The 21,357-nt window shown below is 45.6% G+C and overlaps 1 protein-coding gene across 3 annotated transcripts in view; it reads right to left on the reverse strand.

Moving 5' to 3' along the window:
* SPTBN5 (spectrin beta, non-erythrocytic 5) overlaps positions 1–21,357 on the reverse strand; it is a 349,132-nt gene that overhangs the window by 206,735 nt on the left and 121,040 nt on the right. For all 3 annotated transcript variants that reach the window (XM_033951049.1, XM_033951047.1, XM_033951048.1), the window contains exons 25-27: positions 14,195–14,421; positions 12,019–12,205; positions 10,838–11,038 (exon numbers count right to left, since the gene is read on the reverse strand). In XM_033951049.1, the coding sequence (XP_033806940.1) occupies positions 10,838–11,038; positions 12,019–12,205; positions 14,195–14,421 (615 nt within the window). The remainder of the gene's footprint in view (positions 1–10,837; positions 11,039–12,018; positions 12,206–14,194; positions 14,422–21,357) is intronic.

Consider the following 21,357-nt stretch of genomic DNA (forward strand, 5'->3'; position numbering starts at 1 on the left):
TTATGTTCTGTCTATTTTACATAGGCAATACATATGCCTTTATAAAATCGTTTAAATCAGGAAACAAAAGTTGGTCATTAAAAAATCAGATGTAGGTCACAAGTTAAACCATTAGCACACAATGATACAACCAAATTGCAATGTGCTTATCTTTTCAGATGATGACGTGTCAGGCGATGAAATATCACCAGAATGTTCTTTCATAAAATTTGAACACTTTTGGCTGAACATTCATGACAAAGTTATGCGAAAAAATGTTTAAAACTATCAGCCTGATGATCAAAAGCACTTTTCCAAGTAGAAGCACCTGCTTCCTGGAGAAGTGCCACTGACTGGGGCCATCCATCGATAATGCCACTGAGAATCATTATGGTCTGATCTGATACTATAAATACACAAAAAAAAATGCTCTGAGACAATCTTGAATTCACTAAATCAATGACTTTCCTATCAAAGTTTTAAACATTTCTTCAGTCGTTCATTTGAAAAAAGTTCATTAGCAAAAATTGAGTTCGTTTAGAAAATAGTTCAAATGAAAAGAAGGAAGTTCATTTGCAAAATAATAAAGTTCATTTAAAAATTCATATAAAGAGAGGGAAATTCATTGTAGCTTTTAACATCAATGACATTCCTATCAGTGTTTTAAACGTTTCTTCAATCATTCACTTGAAAAAGTTCATTAGCAAAAAATGAAAACAGCCCTTATCAGGCCAAATAGTTATTCCATTAACAATGTTCAGACCATATAATTAAATGCATAATATGGCTATTATCCAGACCTGATAGTTATCTGAATAATGGCGAATAAGGCTATTATCTAGATAAGATAGTTATCTGTATAATTTGAAAGATGGATATTATCTGAACCAGAAAGTCATTTGGATATGGTAAACACTGCTGTTATCTGGACCATATAGCTATCCCAATAAAGCACAGTTACTTACCTTAACAGGTGTTATCCAGGGACAGCAGGCACATATTCTTAACTGATGGGTGACGGCACCAACGGAGCCCCGTTACGGACAATTTTAGAGTGATTGCACTCTAAGAACTTAGAAAGTTCTAGTTAGGCCGCACCACGCATGCGCGAGTGCCTTCCCGCCCGACGGAGGCGCGCGGTCCCCAGTTAAGCTAAGCCAGCTAAGAAGCCAACCCGGGGAGGTGGGTGGGACGTAAGAATATGTGCCTGCTGTCCCTGGATAACACCTGTTACGATAAGTAACTATGCTTTATCCCAGGACAAGCAGGCAGCATATTCTTAACTGATGGGTGACCTCCAAGCTAACAAAAAGAGGGATGGAGGGAAGGTTGGCCATTAGGAAAATAAATTTTGTAAAACAGATTGGCCGAAGTGTCCATCCCATCTGGTGAATGCATACAGACAATAATGAGACGTGAAAGTATGAACTGAGGACCAAGTAAACGAATCAAAAACAAAATTACTCTGGCTCGGCCCAAAATTAGTACACTTGCCCACCCTCTTCACACTACCCACAGGCCCTGCTCTGCACCTTGAGTTCTCAAGCAAGGTCCTCGGCATCACTATCGACTCCCTCAACGATCATCTGAACTCCTTGACAAAATCATGCTTTTTCAGCCTCCACATGCTGAGGAAAGTAAGATCCTATTTTCACCAAAATCATTTCACCGTCCTTGTACAATCCATCATCCTAACCAAACTCGATTACTGTAATGCCATTTATTCATGCCTAACAAAAAAAAAGTCTTCGCAGACTCCAGCTTATCCAGAACACTGCAGCCAAGCTGATTTTTGCTAAACGCAAATCTGATCGCGTCTCCCCACTACTTGCCAATCTCCACTGGCTCCCAGTGCTTTCCAGAATTCACTTCAAATGCTCCTGCCTAGCTTTCAAGATCATTCACAGCATCCTTCCGCCCCTAATCCCTCTATCCTTCCTCGCCCTGATGCCTGCCACCACATCAACCCACAGACATAAACTATCCTTCCCCTCTCTACACGGCATATTCCACGCAGGCAAACTGGGAAGATCTCTCCTCTCCAAAATCACGGGCCTCTGGAACGATCTCACTGTCCCCTTCAACTTTTCCAAAAACAACTGAAAACCTGGCTATTCTCTAACATATAACCTCTCTTCTCTTGCTCACATCCCCTCTGTTTATATGCTCTTGTAAATTTGTTTATATGCTCTTGTAAATTTTCCTTTTTAAGCTTTGTAAACCGTGTCGAGCTCCACTTCCGTGGAGATGATGCGGTATATAAACTTAAGGCTTAGTTTAGTTTAGTTTAGTTTAGCAGCCTTGCAGATTTCCTCAATAGGAGTTGATCTGAAGAAAGCCACAGAGGCTGCCATGGCTCTAACCTTATGGGCCGTGACAGAACCTTCCAGTGTCAGTCCGGTCTGAGCATAACAGAACGAGATGCAGGCAGCAAGCCAATTGGAAATCGTTCGCTTAGAAACAGGATGACCCAACTTATTTGGATAAAAAGAGAGAAAAAGTTGGAGAGATGATCTGTGAGGCTTAGTGCGCTCTAAATAGTAAGCCAAAGCATGCTTACAGTCCAAAGTATGCAAAGCCTGTTCTCATGGATGAGAATGCGGTTTCGGGAAGAATACAGGTAAGAGCTATGTATGTTAACGCACACAGCCTAGGGAATAAATTTCTAGAACTGGAAACAGAAATAGTAAATGCAGACCTAGATGTAGTAGCAATATCCGAAACATGGTTCACAGACTCTCATGGGTGGGATATGACTATACCAGGATACAACCTGCTTCGCCAAGACAGAGAGGGTAAGTTAGGAGGAGGGGTATCACTTTACATCAAAGAAAACATCAAGACAACCAGGATCACAGATGTCAAGTACACTGGGGAATCCATCTGGGTAAACCTGGCCAGAGGCGGAGAAAAATGCTTGTACCTTGGTGTGGTATACAGACCTCCAAGACAATTGGAGGACAAGGACGCAGAATTAATTGAAGACATTGAGAATATCACCTTACGGGGGGACGTTGTTCTGCTAGGGGACTTCAACATGCCTGATGTAGATTGGAACACACTCTCAGCGACAACTTGTGGAAGCAGAAGGATATTAACGTCCATGAAGGGAGTACGGCTCAAACAAATGGTACTAGAGCCCACTAGGGCCCAGGCCATCCTGGATCTGGTACTTACGAACGGGGAAAGCGTCTCGGAGGTCTCGTTGAGAGATACGCTGGCCACCAGTGACCACAACATGGTATGGTTCAACCTTAGGAAAGGCTTCCATAGATCACAAACAAAAACGAGGGTACTCAATTTCCGGGGCACTGACTTTGAACGCATGGGAGATTTTGTCCATCAAACGCTGCATATTCAAGAAGTAACTGATAATGTGGAAGCTTTGTGGTCAACCTTGAAATCGACCCTTCATGAGGCAACTATCCGCTACATAAAATCGGTAAATAAACAACAAAGGAAAAAGAAACCCAAATGGTTCACTGATGAGGTCTCGTACCTCGTCAAGGAAAAGAAGAGAGCATTTCTTTCATACAAACACACCGGAGAAAAAGAAGCTAACATTGAATACAGGACAAGGTCTGCAGCGGTCAAAACAGCAGTCAGGGAGGCCAAACTTCAAGTGGAAGAAACTCTAGCAAAGAACATCAAGAAAGGGGACAAATCCTTCTTTAGGTATATTAGTGATAGGAAAAAGAACACAAATGGGATAGTACGCCTTAGAACACCAGACGGAAATTATGTGGAAACAGATTCTGATAAAGCCAAACTACTGAATGATTACTTCTGCTCTGTCTTTACCTGCGAGGCACCAGGGCACGGGCCACAGCTTGAAGCAAAACAAAGCAAGGAAGACCCATTTCAGGATTTTGAGTTCACACCAGCTGATGTTTACAGCGAACTGTCAAGACTCAAGGTGAGCAAAGCCATGGGACTGGACAAATTGCACCCAAGAGTGCTCAGAGAGCTGCGCGATGTTCTGGCGGAACCGTTAGCCATACTCTTCAATCTCTCCCTAAGAACGGGGAGAGTCCCCCTGGACTGGAAAACAGCTAACGTTGTCCCTCTGCACAAAAAGGGTTGCAGAGTCTAGGCTATGAATTACAGACCAGTGAGTCTCACATCAATAGTGTGTAAACTCATGGAAACTCTAATTAAGGGTAAATTAGACAAGATTTTGAATGAGGGGAATCTAAGGGATCCCTGTCAACATGGATTCACTAAGGGTAGGTCATGCCAATCTAATCTTATCAGCTTCTTTGATTGGGTAACAGGAAAGCTAGACTCGGGAGAGTCTCTGGACATAGTGTACTTGGATTTCAGTAAAGCTTTTGACAGTGTCCCACACCGTAGACTATTAAACAAGATGAAATTGATGGGGTTAGGTGAGACACTAACTGCATGGGTCAATGATTGGCTGAGTGGAAGACTTCAGAGGGTGGTGGTCAACGGCACCCTCTCTGAGACATCGGAGGTCACTAGTGGAGTGCCACAGGGCTCAGTTCTGGGTCCTTTCCTCTTTAACATATTCATAAGGGACCTGACCCGAGGGCTTCAGGGTAAAGTAATACTATTCGCCGATGACACCAAACTATGTAATGTAGTAAGTGAAAGCAATCTGCAGGATAGTATGAATCAGGATCTGATCACGTTGGAAAATTGGTCCTCGACATGGCAGCTGGGCTTCAACGCTAAGAAATGTAAAGTCATGCATCTCGGCAGCGGAAATCCATGCAAAACTTACACCTTGAATGGAGAAATGCTAGCTAGGACTTCAGAAGAATGGGACTTGGGAGTAATCATCAGTGCAGACATGAAGGCTGCCAAGCAAGTGGAGAAAGCCTCATCCAAGGCAAGGCAATTGATGGGATGTATCAATAGAAGCTTCGTCAGCCGCAAACCTGAAGTCATAATGCCGCTGTACAGAACCATGGTGCGACCTCATCTGGAATACTGTGTGCAATTCTGGAGGCCACATTACCGTAAAGACGTGCTTAGAGTTGAGTCGGTTCAGCGGATGGCCACTAGGATGATCTCCGGGCTTAAGGGTCTCTTGTACGAAGAAAGACTAAACAAATTGCAGCTCTACACTCTAGAGGAACGCATGGAAAGGGGGGTCATGATTGAGACGTTTAAGTACGTCACAGGACGTGTTGTGGTGGAAGATGACATCTTCTTTCCCAAAGGACCCTCGGTCACAAGAGGGCACCCGCTCAAACTCAGAGGAGGGAAATTTAATGGTGACACCAGGAAGTATTTCTTCACAGAAAGGGTGGTAGATCACTGGAACAAACTTCCAGTGCAGGTGATCGAGGCCACCAGCGTGCTCGACTTTAAGCATAAATGGGACATCCACGTGGGATCCCTGTGAGGGTCGAGTTAAGGAACTAGGTCATTAGCACTCTGACTAAATGAGGAGGGTCAGTAGAGTGGGCAGACTTGATGGGCTGTAGCCCTTTTCTGCCGTCATCTTTCTATGTTTCTAATGGACTGGTTAAGGTGAAAGGCAGAGACAACCTTAGGGAGAAACTTTGGATGTGTACGCAGAACCACCTTGTCATGATGAAAAACAGTGAAAGGTGGATCTGCAACTAGTGCATGTAACTCACTGACCCTCCTGGCAGAGGTGAGAGCAATAAGGAAGACCACTTTCCAAGTGAGAAATTTGAAATGAACTGTGGCCAATGGTTCAAAAGGGGGCTTCATTAAGGCGGAAAGAACCACATTAAGATCCCAGACAATAGGAGGAGGCTTGAGAGGTGGTTTTACATTGAAAAGCCCCCGCATAAATCTGGAAACCAAAGGATGAGCAGTAAGAGGTTTTCCGTGAACAGGTTCATGAAAAGCAGTAATGGCACTGAGGTGGACTCTGATAGAGGTAGGCTTGAGACCAGAGTTAGACAAAGAAAGAAGATAATCCAACACTAGTTCTACTGCTAGTGAAGTTGGATCATGATGATGCAGAAGGCACCAGGAAGAAAACCGGGTCCACTTCTGTTGATAACACTGAAGAGTGGCCGGCTTCCTGGAAGCATCAAGAATAGAATGGACAGGCTGAGAAAGAAGTGAGGGAGTCGAGCTCAGCCCGAGATATACCAAGCTGTCAGGTGCAGAGATTGCAGGTTGAGATGGAGAAGGGACTGCTGATGCTGAGTAAGCAGAGAAGGAAACACTGGAAGAAGTATAGGCTACCTGGAACTGAGTTGAAGAAGAAGGGAGAACCAGTGTTGCCTGGGCCACCGTGGAGCAATGAGAATCATGGTGGCTTTGTCCCTCTTGAGCTTGAACAAGGTTCGCAACATGAGAGGTAGAGGAGGAAAGGCATAGAAGAATCAACCGGTCCAATCCAGAAGAAACGCATCTGCTGCCAGATGATGAGGGGAGTAGAGTCTGGAGCAAAATTGGGGCAGTTGATGATTGTAAGGAGCCGCAAAAAGGTCCACTTGAGGAGTGCCCCATTGAGCGAAAATGTACTGGAGAGTCATTGGATCGAGGTTCCATTCGTGAGGTTGAAGAATTCTGCTGAGATTGTCTGCTAAGGAATTCTGCGTTCCCTGAATGTAGACAGCTTTCAGGAATAAATGGCGAGCTGTCGCCCAAGACCAAATCTTTTGGGCCTCCTGACACAACAGGCGAGAGCCAGTCCCACCTTTTTGTTGATGTAGTACATTGCAACTTGATTGTCTGTGCAAAGTAGTAGTACTTGAAGAAAGAGGAGATGCTGAAAAGCTTTGAGGGCATAAAACATCGCTCTGAGTTCCAGGAAATTGATGTGATGTCTCTTTCCTGGGCAGTCCAAAGACCTTGAGTTTGGAGATCATTCAAGTGAGCTCCTCAGGCATATGGGGATGCGTCTGTGGTGATGACTAGATGATGAGGAGGCAGATGGAATAGAAGACCTCTGGAGAGATTGGAAGATTTCAACCACCATTGCAGAGACTGTCAAAGAGACGATGTCACAGATATGTGTCACGAACAAGGATCCGTCGCCTGGACCATTGGGTAGCTAGTGTCCATTGAGGGGTGCACAGGTGAAGATGTGTGAAGGGGGTGACATGAACTGTCGAAGCCATGTGACCCAAGAGTACCATCATTTGTTTGGCAGAAATGGAAAGCTGTGGAAGCACCTGCTGACAGAGATGAAGAAGGGTCTGAAGGCGGTTGGACGGAAGAAACGCTCTCATGAGAACAATGTCCAATATCGCTGCAATGAACTGAAGTCGCTGAGTGAGAATGAGATGTGACTTGGGCAGGTTGATCTCGAAACCCAGAATTTGGAGAAACAGGATGGTCTGGTTGGTGGCAAAAACCACTTCCTGAGATGAAGGAGCCTTGATTAACCAGTTGTCCAAGCAAGGGAAAACCTGGAGATGATGAAAGCGTAGAAAGGCGGCCACCACAATGAGACATTTTGTGAATACCCTGGGAGAGGAGGCTAGACCGAAGGGTAACACCTTGTACTGGTAGTGAGAGCGATTGATTAGAAATCGGAGGTACTGTCTGGACATCAGATTGGCAGGGATATGACTGTAGGCTTCTTTGAGATCCAGGGAGCATAGCCAGTCACCCTGAGTGAGAAGAGGGTAAAGTGTGGTAAGAGAGAGCATTTTGAACTTCTCCTTGACCAAACATTTGTTGAGGTCCCTGAGATCTAATATGGGCCTGAGGTCTCCGGTCTTTTTGGGGACTAGAAAGTACCGGGAGTAAAATCCCTGCCCCCTCTGATCTAGAGGAACTTCTTCTATGGTGTTTAGAAGAAGTAGGGATTGAACCTCCTGACCCAGAAGGGAGGACTGAGACGTGTTGGAAGCAGACTCTTTTGGAGGACTTGCTGGTGGAAGAGTCTGAAAGTTGAGGGGATAACCATGACGGATAATGGAGAGAACCCACTGGTCTGTAGTGATGAGTTCCCAACGGTTGAGAAAAAACTGGAGACGTCCCCCGATGGGTTGAGGCAGATGAGATGAAGAGGGAAGACTGGCTATGTCCTGGAGAAGGAAGTCAAAAGGGCTGAGTAGCCTTAGGCTGAGCAGCAGGCTTCACAGGTTGTTGCTGCTGTTGACGAGCCTGCTGCTGCTGTTGTTGACGTTGCCTCCGAGGCTGGGTATGAAGAGGATGAGCCGAAAAACAATGTTGGTAAGGCGTCTGCTGTCGAAAAGGACGAGTAGGTGGGGTTTTCTTTTTGTTTTTCAATAAAGTATCCCATCTGGTCTCATGAGCAGAAAGTTTCTGAGTGGTGGTATCTAGAGACTCGCCAAACAACTCATCATCCATGCAAGGAGCGTTAGCGAGGCAGTCCTGGTGGTTGACATCAAGTTCTGAGACGCGGAGCCAAGCCAAACGTCTCATGGCGACAGCCATAGCAGTAGCCCTGGAGGTTAGTTCAAAAGTATCATAGATGGAACGGACCATGAACTTTCTGAGCTGGAAAAGACTAGAAGTACACTGTTGGAATGAAAGGAGCTTACATTCTGGGATGTACTTCTGAAGAGCAACAAGCAGCTGAATGAGATGTTTCAGGTAGAAAGAAAAATGGAATGCATAGTTACCTGAACAATTGGCCAGCATAGCGTTCTGATATAACCGCTTGCCAAATTTATCCATGGCCTTTCCCTCTCTGCCAGGAGGGACAGAAGCATAGACACTAGAGCCCGCAGTTTTCTTCAGGGTAAATTCCACAAGTAAAGATTCATGTGGGAGCTGAGGCTTGTCAAACCCTGGAATGGGGATAACCTTGTAGAGAGTATCCAGTTTTCGAGGGGCTCCTGGAATGGTCAAAGGAGTCTCAAGGTTTTATAAAAAGTTTCCCTCAAGATATCATGCAAGGGCAACTTTAGAAACTCTTTAGGAGGTTGATCAAAGTCCAAAGCATCAAGGAATGCTTTGGACTTTTTGGAATCAGATTCCAAGGGTATAGAGAGTGTTTCCGACATTTCCTTGAGGAATTTTGTAAAGGAAGTCTGCTCTGGCTTAACTATCAGGCTCCTGAATAGAGGGATCAGCCTCATCAGAGGAAACCTCATCATCGGTCCCGAGAGGTTCATCAGAATCATCCCACAGGTCAGGGTCATGCACCGAAGGAAGTCGGCCCTGGGAGACAGGAGTGGATACGTCCCCATGTCGGGTCTTGCGTACCGATTTGCCTGAGTGCATCGATACTGTACCTGGGGAAGTATGTAAAGTGGTACGGAGATTCGGGTCAGAGAGCGGTACCGGCTCGGAGACCGAGTGAACCGCCCGACGCAAGGCTTTCGGTTCCGCTGAGAGAATAGGCATGGACATCGAAGAGGCAGAATATATTGGTGCCGATAAGGTCGAAGCCGACAAAATAGGCTGTTCGACAACCGACACCGAAGGCTCAGACGGTACCGACACTGGAAGGCTCAGTGTCAAGAGAGCCGGGAGGAGTTGCTGCAACTGCTCCTTAAGTTGAATTTGAAGAATAGTCGTGATGCGGTCATCTAAAGATGGGGCTGATGGCACCGGTACCACTTTTCTTTTCTTCGGTACCTGTGGTGCCGCTCTACACTCGGGGGAGGATGATGCCGATGATGAGGCAGTAATCTCAATAGGAGCGGAGCATTTACGTGGCCGGCGCACGATCTGCAGGACTTGGCTCACTGCTTGGTCGACTGGCGGGCCCAGCACTGTATGGGATGGCTTCTTAGCCGGCTTACCTGGTGGATGCGACGCTGGAGACACATCTTGCGGTGTCGAAAGAGCCGGCGCCGATTTCAACGAAGCAGCCGATGTCGGGGTCGATGTCGGTGGACCCTCCATAGCGGCACCGAAAAGAAGTTGTTGCTGAAGTTGGCGATTCTTTAAGGTATGCTTTTGGAGAGAAGTGCAATGGGTGCAAGACGAAGCCCTATGATCCGGACCCAAGCACTGAAGACACCAATTGTGCGGGTCGGTCAAGGATATAGGGCGTGCACACCGCTGACACTTCTTAAAGCCCGGTGAAGGGGGCATGAAGGGGAAAATGGCCGCCGCAAAATTGAAGGTTGAGGCTTCGATGTTGCCAACAGGCTCCGCCGGGGCCAACCGAAAATCTAAGGGAAAATTAGATTTATTTTTTTTTAATTGTTTTTGAAAACAAGAAAAGAGAGAAATAAAGTGAAAAAATTTCACAAAAAACACGTGAGCGGGAAGGCGAGGAAAAAAGTTTCAACAGCCGTTGAAAAAAACACGTCTTCTTAGCTCCGCGGAAACTAAGAAACTGGGGACCGCGCGCCTCCGTCGGGCGGGAAGGCACTCGCGCAAGCAATCACTCTAAAATTGTCCGTACCAGGGCTCCGTCGGTGCCGTCACCCATCAGTTAAGAATATGCTGCCTGCTTGTCCTGGGATAACAGTGAATACGGCTATTATCTGGACCAGATAGTTATCCTGATAACAGTGATACTGTCCTTATCAGGCCAAATAGTTATTCATATAACAGTGATTATCCAGACCAGTATCCAGGCCAGATAGTTATCTGGCTACTGGTGAATACTGCCATTATTGGAACCAAATAAATATGTAGATAAAGGTGAATGCTACCATTATCTGGACCAGATAATTATCCAGATAACGGTGATACTGCTCTTATCAGGCCACATAGTTATTCAGATAACAGTAATTATCCAGACCAGATCGTTCTCCAGATGACAGTGAAACTGCCATAATCCAGTGGTCGATGGCATACTCGGACATTTTGCGCTGCCATATCTGGTGCTGAATATCCAGCGACTAAACAAAATGCCAGCCATGCAGTTTCTGCATTGATTTGATTTGGGGGTGGATTCTGTGGTTTTACTGCAGATCCTGAATAGGTCACCTAGAGGATAAATGATGAGAACCATTTGATGATGACAAACCTGATGGAAATCAACAGAGCTCTGCAGATACTTTGTCCTCTCCTCACAAGCCTTCTCCAGGGCTGCCCAGCTTTGCTTCAGCTCCTGACACTTCTCCTCAATGTTAAGAGAGGCAGGGTGCTCAGATTCAATGAGCTCTTTCCCCTTGTCCCACATCCTTTGCGCCTGCTGCTTGTGGGCCTTCACCTCTGACTGCAATTCCTGCAGAAGGGCAGAGAATAACATAAGCCAGCATAAAAGGATAAAGAACATAAACCAATGAAGAACAACCTGGAAAGTGCATGTTGATACTGTGACACAAAGGCGCGTTTCTCTATGTACAATCAGAGTATACAAATTAGACATTTTGAGAGGGAGTATGATGCTATACATGGGTGGAAAGTAGGTTGAGATGGGCATGTTCACAAGTGGGTAGTTATGGTGCTGAATGAGTGAATTTGGGATTTATTTTTTTTTAACTAGGCAATGAGTGACTGGGTACAGTATGTTTGAGCAGGTGCAGTGTCTGAGTCACTCCCTTCTTCTCTCTTCCATTTCCATTACTCTTCTCTCCTCTAGGGCTGGCGCAGGAATTAGATATCCAAGGCAAATCTCAGGCTTGCATCCCCCTAACCAAACCACCCCACCCCACCTGTAATCCGTCATCACCATGTCCCTACTCCCCTCAGATTTCCAGCATCTCTCTTTCCCTACTCCCCCAAGCCACCTGTATTCAGCGTCTCCTCATTTCTATCATCTCCTCATGTGACCAGCATCTCAATGCTTGCCTTCCTCCTCCCCTGAGAGGTCCAGGATCTCTCTCTTTCTATTCTCCCTCCCCAAGGTGTTCAGCTTCTCTCCCATCTTCCCTTCCTCTTGACACTGCTGCTGCTGCCACCCACCACCCTATCACTGCAGAAGCACAAAGAAAATACAGGATTTAGGATGGCAGGGGAGAAGGGCAGCACAGTGCCAGCACAGGTGGCACAGAAGCTCTCTGAAAGCCTCAGAGAGCGGCATGCTTTTCAGTGTCCCAGCGTATATGCATGCCACATCCCACCCCCTCCTACATGTTGCTGGAGGGGGTGGGGCATGGAAGTCCTTGAGTGTGTGCACACTGGGATGGTGGGACATGGAAAGGCCTGTCAGTAGCAATGACTTTTAAAAGACTTCTGTCACTGATAAGAGAGGGAGAGAATTACCTTGTGTTTCTGCTGCATGCTAAGTGCTACATCCAGGGACTTGCCACAGCTGGTGGAAGTGGCATTTGGCATTCGTTCACGGATCCAGCTCATCTCTATATCTTGATAATGATAGAACTGGTACTCATTCACCCTGGCCTGTAGCAGCTCATGCCTCTGAGCCAAAGGTATCTGTAGAGAATCGAATCTGAAAAATATTACAGGAAGGGGAGGAAAAAATTCAAATGATTTAGAACCGCAGAATCCCTCTGAAGCTGTCAACTCCTAAGTGCAGGACTATATAAGTTGTGTTTGATTTTATAATTTATATATGTATGTTTTTATTGTAATCCACCTAGGTTTTAGGCGAAGTAGAAATGTAAAAAAAAAAATGAAAATAAACACATAACTGCCAAAGCAAAACCATGTCTTCCCCAATGTCTTCTGTGGATCTCACAACCCTTTGGGTTTTCAGGATATCCCTAAGCAATATTCATAAGACCAGTTTGCATATATAGAGTCTACAATACACTCAAAGTGATCTCATGCATATTGATTATGAATATCCTGAAAACTCAACTGGCTGTAGGGTCACCAGCACAGGTTTGGGAAGTCCTGACCTAGAAATGTGCCAGAAAGGACGAGCATCTGTGGCCTAGCAAGGGTGAGAGGCTCTGGAGTGGTGGCGTCCCTCCCCCCACCCTCTTCTCCAACCCCACCCCTATATGCTCCTTCCCCGTCTCCTCACTGTCGTTTACGTGCGTCGCTTCCCTTTCCCACTAACGTTCCTGGCGCGAGCAACAACCCCAAACCTGCTGCCTGAGCTCTCCCTCTGATGTCACTTCCTAGGCGTGGGTCCAGGAAGTGATGTCAGAAGAAGAGCCAATGCAGGCATGACCGCAGGTCAAGGATTGCTGCTCGCTGCTAGGAAAGTTACAGAGGTACGGAGAAGGGAAGCAGCACACGCACAGCAGGGGGGGGAAGGAAGGAGATGATGGGTGCCTACTCGCATGTCCTATTTTCAAGCAGAGACTTAAACCAGGTGGAGTTGAAAACATGTTTTATAGCTTTCTGCAAGCAACTTGCGAGTTGGGATATAGAACTCTATCATTTCAGGACCACTAGACACAATGCACTGTCCTGACCAAAAGAGGGGGAATCCATTATTTTGCAAGAAAACCAAAATCAGAGGCAGTAAACTAGTGGACTGATCCTTAAAACACACACTTTCATATCAAATGTCTCTGGTTTTAGTATACACAAAGTAAGACTTATGCTATATGAGAATGCAGTCCAAAATGGATGCAATTAACACTGTGCAGCAAATGCCAGGAAAACGATTGCAGAATTTCATGCCCCAGATAAAGAATTAAATATATATTTTAAACTATTGTCTATTTTTGAATGAATTTTTTTGTACAAGCTACAGATCTTTATGCAATGGCTTGTTACATATTAATGCTTTCCTTGTACATTTAGGGAAAGCAGCAGAAGCCACATGTCCAGTTACACACAGGCAAAAAGTGGTTTCAAGAACAAGCAGGACAAATGTGCAGCCTTCCAGAAAGAACACAAATACACAAAGCTAAACAAGCTCTTGTTGGAAGTTTTATTTTTCCATGCCTGTGAGGAGAGGGAGTGTGCTGTTCAGCCTCAGTCAGCAGGGCTGGACTGGGACTGGTCCTCTTTGCTCCAGTCAGAGCAGTGCTGTCAAATCCTTCAAAGGATTCAGAGTTTCCCTCTGAATCCCCTGAGGGTGGGCCTCTTTTGCTTGATGGAAATTGATTGGTTGAGCGGGCAGCTGGCAGTAGGAGAGGCTGCCTGTTCAACCAATCAGATTCAGAGTAGTGCCTTCAGAGGGCTGGCTTTTTGCTGATGCATGTTTGATTGGCAGCCTGTTCAACCAATCAAACTGCATTAAGCAAAAAGTAAACAAAACAAAAAGCATAGCTGCAGAACTGAATATTCACTGGAAGTTGTGACGCCACTGCAAGAACAGAAGCCAAGCAGGTCAGCTATGAGCTGTTCTTCAGTACTCTTCCCCATCGGTCCTCCTATGCAATAACCACAGACTACAAAGCAGAGAATTCTGAAAGAACTTAAGGTAAAGCAGGGGAGGAAGCACATGAAAAAGCAAATAATGGGAAAGAACAGTACATATAATAGAAAAAAGACATGATAGTGCATAAATCCTCACCTATGGAGATACTTGTATGTTTCCTCCATAATCCTCTGGGAATCAAAATGAGTGAATGCCATTTTCTTGGCATGGGAGACAATGGAGGACATCTTGTATGCCAGCTCCCGGGTCTCACTTTCCAGCTGCCAGTGCTCTTTCAACAGTTTGCGACTAGAACGCAAGTCCTGACCCATCTCTGCATCCTGCAAATCTTTCTCAATTTTTTCAATCTTCTCTTTGGCGTCCTGCAGCAGAAATGGGAACAACTGTCAGTTCAGCACAGGCCTTGTTCAGCAGAACTTGTCAGGAACCCTGCCGCCCCCAAAATCATAGTTCAAACAGAAGTCTTTCCCACGCCGGTAAATATCAAACTCAGAAATCAGTTTTGTAATATAAAAATATTTTTCTGTAAACGTACCATAGAAAGGGGCAAAGACTGAAAAAGTAATTTCATGACTTGGATTATTCTTAGGCTCCTTTTACAATATACCGAAATCCCATGTATGTGTATTCATGTTAAAATTCTGAACAAACCTTTTGATATCATTTTTGCTACTTGCCCTTTCTTCTGTGACTTAGGGTAAAAGGTCATGGATTTGCCTTTCTATGGTACAACCAAAGCTGATTGCAATTATCATATGTAGGTACTTTTTCTGCCCCAGGAGGCTCACAATCTAGGTTTTTGTACCTGGGCCAATGAAGAATTAAGTGACTTAAGAATCACAAGAAGCTACAATGGAAATCAAACTCAGTTCTCCAGATTTCCACGCATACTGCTTCTCCTCTGAATCACTCATCTTTCTTTCCTTTCCCTTCTAGACCACCAGGGACCAAGAAAGATGGGCTGGGGGGAGACAAGAGTCTATGTAGGTGGAGGCTGGCATACATTTTTTAAGTGGGATATGGTGGGAGTGGGGGGTACTTAAAGAGAATGTCTGAAATTTCAGGGAGATTGGAGGGGGATGTTTAAGGGAGGATTCTGAAGTTCAAAGAGGTGGAAAGAAGATCAGAAGAGGGGGGTCAGAATTTTTTTATATAGTTCCCAGCCAATATTCAGCCAGGACCCGCATAAGTGTTTTTCAGATTTTGTAGATAATTATGATATTTTACATGGCTTTCGGTCTGGATTTATAATAAATTTTAGCAAAGAAACAGTGTTTGGAGCTATAGTTTTGCAAGTTAGATCTTGGTTGACAAGAGGAACACAGTTTTAATTAAATCTGAGTTAACATCAGCCTCTGTTGTAGTGGAACATGAGATTTTATTATATTGTTTAGAAGAGATTGGCACTGCAGGAGCTGTCTTAAATTGGTTTAAGGATCTTTAGTTTCTAGATCACATACAGTGAAGATGAAAGATGTTTTTTTTTCTGAGTTATGGAAACCAATATGTGTGGTTCACCAATACTACTACTACTATTAATTATTTCTATAACGCTACCAGACGCACGCAGCGCTGCACAGAGTCACAAAGAATAAGAAAACAGTTCCTGCTCGAAAGAGCTTACAATCTAAACAGGTAAGACAGACAAACAGGATGTCATGGATACAGTTAAGGGGAACAGTTAATCAGCGGGCTGGGTTAGAAGGCAGAGGAGTAGGTTAAGGATTGAAAGCTATATCAAAAAGGTGGGTTTTTAGTCTGCTTTTAAACAAAGGAAGGGAAGGGGCTTGATGGACAAACTTGGGTAATTTATTCCAGGCACAGGGGGCAGCTAGATGAAAGGAACGAAGTCTGGAATTGGCAGTGGAGGAGAAGAGTAACGCTAAGAGTGACTTAACTGAGGAATGGAACCTTCTTCTGGGGTTTGTCCGGTGGTAACCACACAAATAAAAAAGCATGGAGGTATCCAAGATACTCTGTATTGAAAATCGGAGTGCTGCCAACGCAGTCTGATTCCAGCAATAGTGGATCATGCTATGATTTTCAATACAGAGTATCTTGGATGCCTCCATGCTTTTCTATTTGTGTGGTTACCACCGGATGGACCATAGAAGAAGGTTGTTCAATAACGAAACACGGGCCATGTCGGGTCCATACCACAGGACTGATATTGTGTAGTGCAGGATTTGTTCATTATATGCATCGCTTTTACCTGGAAAAACATTTTAAATAAACTCGTCATCAAGATCATCGTTTCCACAGTTTTGCTTTCTCATTGGTTGTCTCCAGAATTGTACAGAGTCTTATACAAGGGAATCAGTACCTCCTTTTTCCTACTGGCCATACCTCTTCCTATGCACCCTAGCATCCTTCTAGTTGTTTAAGAGTGGAAGGAAGTGTGATATCTGTGGAGATTTGGATTGCACTACATCGGCTGAATTTGAACTTAGAAAGATAATTGAAAAAAAAAAAAACCAACAATTTTTTTGAATCTCATTCAGCTAAACATCTACAATACCTGTATTTAGGATTTAGTAATTAAAGGAATCGGTTATCCATTAATAGCTCTATGAAAATCCTGGAAGTTATATTGGATTGGACGCTACACTATAATTTGAGCTCCATGTGGCATCTTTAGTTAAAAAAAAAGTTCTTCTGGAGTATGAGACATCTTAGGCACATGAGAAATTATTTTGAATAAGATCAGTTTAAGATAATACTGTAGTTCAATTATTAATAATGCGTCAGTTGGACTATAGTAACTTGTTATATGCAGGATGCTTGAGTATAAGAAAGAAATTACAAACATTGCAGAATGTAGCTTTGCATTTGGCATAAATTTGAAAGGATAACACAGAATCACATAAATAATACATAAATTTGAAAGGATAATTAAGACCCATTGATTACCAGTGCAAGCTCCTATTACCTTCAATATATGTATGACAGTCTTTAAGATTTTATATGATCAAGTCCCACAATATATGATTTCTTTGATATCTTTACTGTCTTCTAACACCATCAATGAAAGGGGTCAAATATAACATATTTATTTTTTTTTTTTTTGTAACTCTTTATTTAAACACTGCGATACAAGTACAACAAGTACCATGTTAACAAAACCACACATTCTGGAATACAGTGTATACATTAGAATACCCCCCTCCCCCCCACACACCATGTCCCCTACCCGCCTAACCCCCCCTTCCCCCCCACCCCCCCCACGACCCTCTGAATTACCCATCCCCCAGTATCCTCTATATCCCCCCCACACACATGAGACATCCGAAAGGAAGAAGTAACAAGTCATAGTCCCAAGAGGTAAAAAAGGCAAGGAAGGACCCCCTTCGGAGATGCCCCGTCTAAGAGTACAATACAAATTACTCATCGTGTCCCTCCATCTCCAGGAACCTTCCCCATAGGTCCTCAAACTGTCGCCTTTGGCGGGTAAGTAGAGCAGAGAGCCTAAATTTCTCACAAACCCATCCCAATTTCACTCGCATCATCGCCACCGTAGGTATCGTGTGGCTCTTCCAAAGAGATGCCAGCACCAGTCTAGCAGCTGTAAAAGCCAGTCTAGCCAACTTGTCCTGCGTAGCCTCCACTGTCCCGGGGAGTACCCCCAGCAAAGCCGCCTCCGCTCCAAACGGTAATCGACATTGCAAGAGACACCCCACATAACGGAACACCTGAGTCCAATAGTCCACAAGACGAGGGCACTCCCACCACATATGAAAGAATGTACCCCTCAGGCCACACCCTCTCCAGCACTCCCCTGCACATGAGGTATTCATCTTTGCAAGCACCACAGGTGTAACATACCATCTCACAAGGAGCTTAAGTGCATTTTCTACCAATTGTGGAGCCACCGCCACATGATGTATTCGCAATGCTATTTGTTCCCATTCCTCATTCGTATAGGTGATCCCCAAATCTACCTCCCAAGCCCTCATATATGAAGTCTTCCGATCCGGGTCGGCAAGCAGTAAGCGATATAATTGTGAAATGCAGCCCCGACGCACTGGGTCCCCCAACATTAACTCAAACCTCGAGCGCTTATATGCGGTAGGGTCCCCCGCTTTAATGCGCATAACATAATCCTTCACCTGTAGATAGGGGAATATATCACGCTGCTCCAAATGGAAAGAGGCCTGGACCTCAGGAAACCCACGAATACGCTCCCCCTCCAACAGCTGGCCAAACCATCTTAGCCCACCTCGCTCCCATCTACAAAAGACTCCACCCTCCCTACCCGGAACGAAATCCTCCGCGTACCGAATAGGCAAAAAATGTAGTCCCTGCATCTTACCCACCAGTTTTCTACATGCCCCCTTCCAGACCCGAAGCGTCCAGCGTATAAAAGGATTAGAAATAGAAGCAATTTCCGTCTCCCGCAAGCCCACCCACGGTAGATAAGACAGAGCCGGTATGCCCCTAGGATCCCCCAATAGACCCAGTTCCACCTGAACCCACAATTTAGCTGGGTTCGCATGCCACTCCACAACCGCCCTAAGCTGCGCCGCCCTATAGTATAGTTCCAAATTGGGTAATCCCAGTCCTCCCTCCTCCTTAAATTTGAACATGGCATATCTCGCAACCCGAGGACGCCTACCCTTCCATATAAAATGCAAAAGCGACCTATGCCAGCGAATAAAATAGGCTTTAGGGACTTCAACCGGAAGCACTTGAAAGAGGTAAAGAAATCTGGGCAGGACCATCATACGTACCACCTCCATTCTGCCCATCCAGGAAAGGTACAGAGGGTCCCATCTATCAAAATCTCGTCTCAATGTCTCTCCCAAGGGGAGATAATTAAGGCGGAACAGGGTATCCCACTCCACCCCAAGCCATATCCCCAGGTATTTAATAGGGCCCGTCACCCAGCGGAAGGGTACCCCCTTTTGCAGTTCCAGGGCCTCCGCCGCTGGTACCGAAATGTTCAAGATCTCCGTCTTAGACATATTAGCTTTAAAGCCTGAGATCCGCCCATAATCTCGCATCAAATCCCTCAAAGCCAGAAGCGACCTCTCCGACCCCTCCACTATGGCCAAAATATCATCCGCAAAAAGGGACAGTTTGTGTTCACCCCCCTGCACCTGCACCCCCTTCACAAGCCGAGACAGACGGATACTTTGAGCCAAAGGCTCGATCACCAAAGCAAACAACAGAGGAGAGAGCGGGCACCCCTGTCTCGTCCCTCTATGTAATTCAAAGGGCTTGGAATAGACCCCATTAACTTTGACACAAGCCATCGGGTTATGGTAAAGCGTAAGAATCCAAGAAATAAAACGCGACCCGAATCCCATCTGGCGTAGAACCGCCTCCATAAACGTCCAATCCACCCGGTCGAACGCCTTTTCGGCATCCACCGCCACCGCCACCCACGGAGACCCTGATCTACGAGCCGCCCACACCAAGTTCAGCACCCTCCTAATACCATCAGCCGCCTGACGCCCCCCAATGAACCCCACCTGATCTGGGTGGATCAGGTCCGGCATATGAGTCGCCATCCTATCGGCCAGGATACGGGCCAGGATTTTGGTATCAATTCCTAATAGAGAGATAGGTCGATAGCTGCCACACAAAGACACATCTTTCCCTGGCTTAGGAATTATCGTAATCCCTGCCAAGCGCATATAGAAAGGCAAACGCTCTCCCTCTTTCAGAGAATTAAATAATCTAGTTAACAAAGGTGCAACCAAGGGAGAAAGTTTCTTATAGAACAGTCCTGTAAACCCGTCCAGTCCGGGGGACTTTCCCGGCTTCAAATGTCTAATAACGTGTAACACCTCCTCCACCGTGATATCCCCCTCCAGCCCCAGCGCATCCGAGTTAGATAGGATAGGCAGCCCCAAATCCCTCAAATATGCTTGGCTCTCCACCTCCGAGCCCTTAAGCTCTGGGGTATAAAGCTCCTGGTAAAACTCCCGAAACCGCCGCTGAATGCCTACATCGTCAGTAATTACCGTGCCATCGCGCTCCTTAATAGCCAAAATATTACTCCTAGACTGCTGCAATTTGACCCTATGAGCCAAAAGTTTACTAGCCCGATTTCCCGATTCAAAATATTTAAGCCTCAACTTCTCAAGATTAAACTTAATCACCTCATCTTCCAACTTCCCAAGAGCCATTCGGGTTTCCTGAAGTCGAAGCCTCAACTGCGGGCCCCCCTGTCCCCTCTTATGTTGATCCACCAGAGTGCGGAGCGTCTCCCGGAGCTGCAATTCCTCCTGCTGCCTGGACTTTTTCTTATAGGCTGCTATAGAGATCAATTCCCCCCTTAACACCCCTTTTAAACTTTCCCAGATCGTCATGGGGGAGAACTGATCCACATTATTAAATTCTAGGAAATCATAAATCCCCGTTTCCAACTTTTGCACTATTTTCGGATCTCCCAGCAGGGTATCGTTCAATCTCCAATACATATCTCCCCCCCCGAGGTCCTCCCCATTTCAGATCCACCCAGAGCGGGGCATGGTCTAACCATCCAATGGTATCAATCTTGGTATCTATCACTTTACCCCCCCACCCTTTATCCACACATACCAAATCAATGCGAGTGTATACCTCATGTACAGGGGAATAAAAGGTGTAGTCCCGACCCATCCAATGTTGAACCCGCCACCCATCCTCCACATTAAGGACTTCCAGAAATCTCTCCAGACATTTTCTATCCTTCTTGAGTCTATCACCCCCCTTGCCCGTGGAATCCCACTCTGGGTTAAGAACCAAATTAAAATCCCCCTCCACCACCACAGGCCCCACCTTAACCGACAAGATTTTAGACAGGAGGAGGTCAAAAAAGTGACCCTGTTGAGAGTTAGGTGCATACAAATTAACCAACATTACCCGAGTTCCATCAACAGTACCAGTCCAGATAAGCCACCTCCCTCCTTCATCCCTCCATTCCCTATCTGGGACCACCCGCAACTTGTGGGAAAACAAAATCCCCACCCCCGCCTTTTTCCGCTCCACCCTATTGGAAGCCCAAGCCCTCACTGGATACTCCCGAAACTGTACAAGCTTTTCCCCAGCTTTTACAAAGTGAGTTTCTTGAACAAAACAGATATCAAAACGTAAGCGCTTAACTTCTTTCAACAACAATTGCCGTTTACGTGGCATGTTAAGCCCCTTAACATTCAAACTGCCCAATCTGAGTACATTATCCCCCCCCATCCCCCATTAAAGACAGCACACTCATCACTCCTGCACCTCCCCCCACCTTCTCCCTTCGTAACCCAGTCCCCCCCTCCCAATCCCACCCTCCCTCCGTCCTCCCCCCTCCTCCCCAACTTTCC

The sequence above is a fragment of the Geotrypetes seraphini genome, chromosome 7, assembly GCF_902459505.1.
Source record: "Geotrypetes seraphini chromosome 7, aGeoSer1.1, whole genome shotgun sequence".
NCBI classification, from domain to species: Eukaryota; Metazoa; Chordata; class Amphibia; order Gymnophiona; family Dermophiidae; genus Geotrypetes; species Geotrypetes seraphini.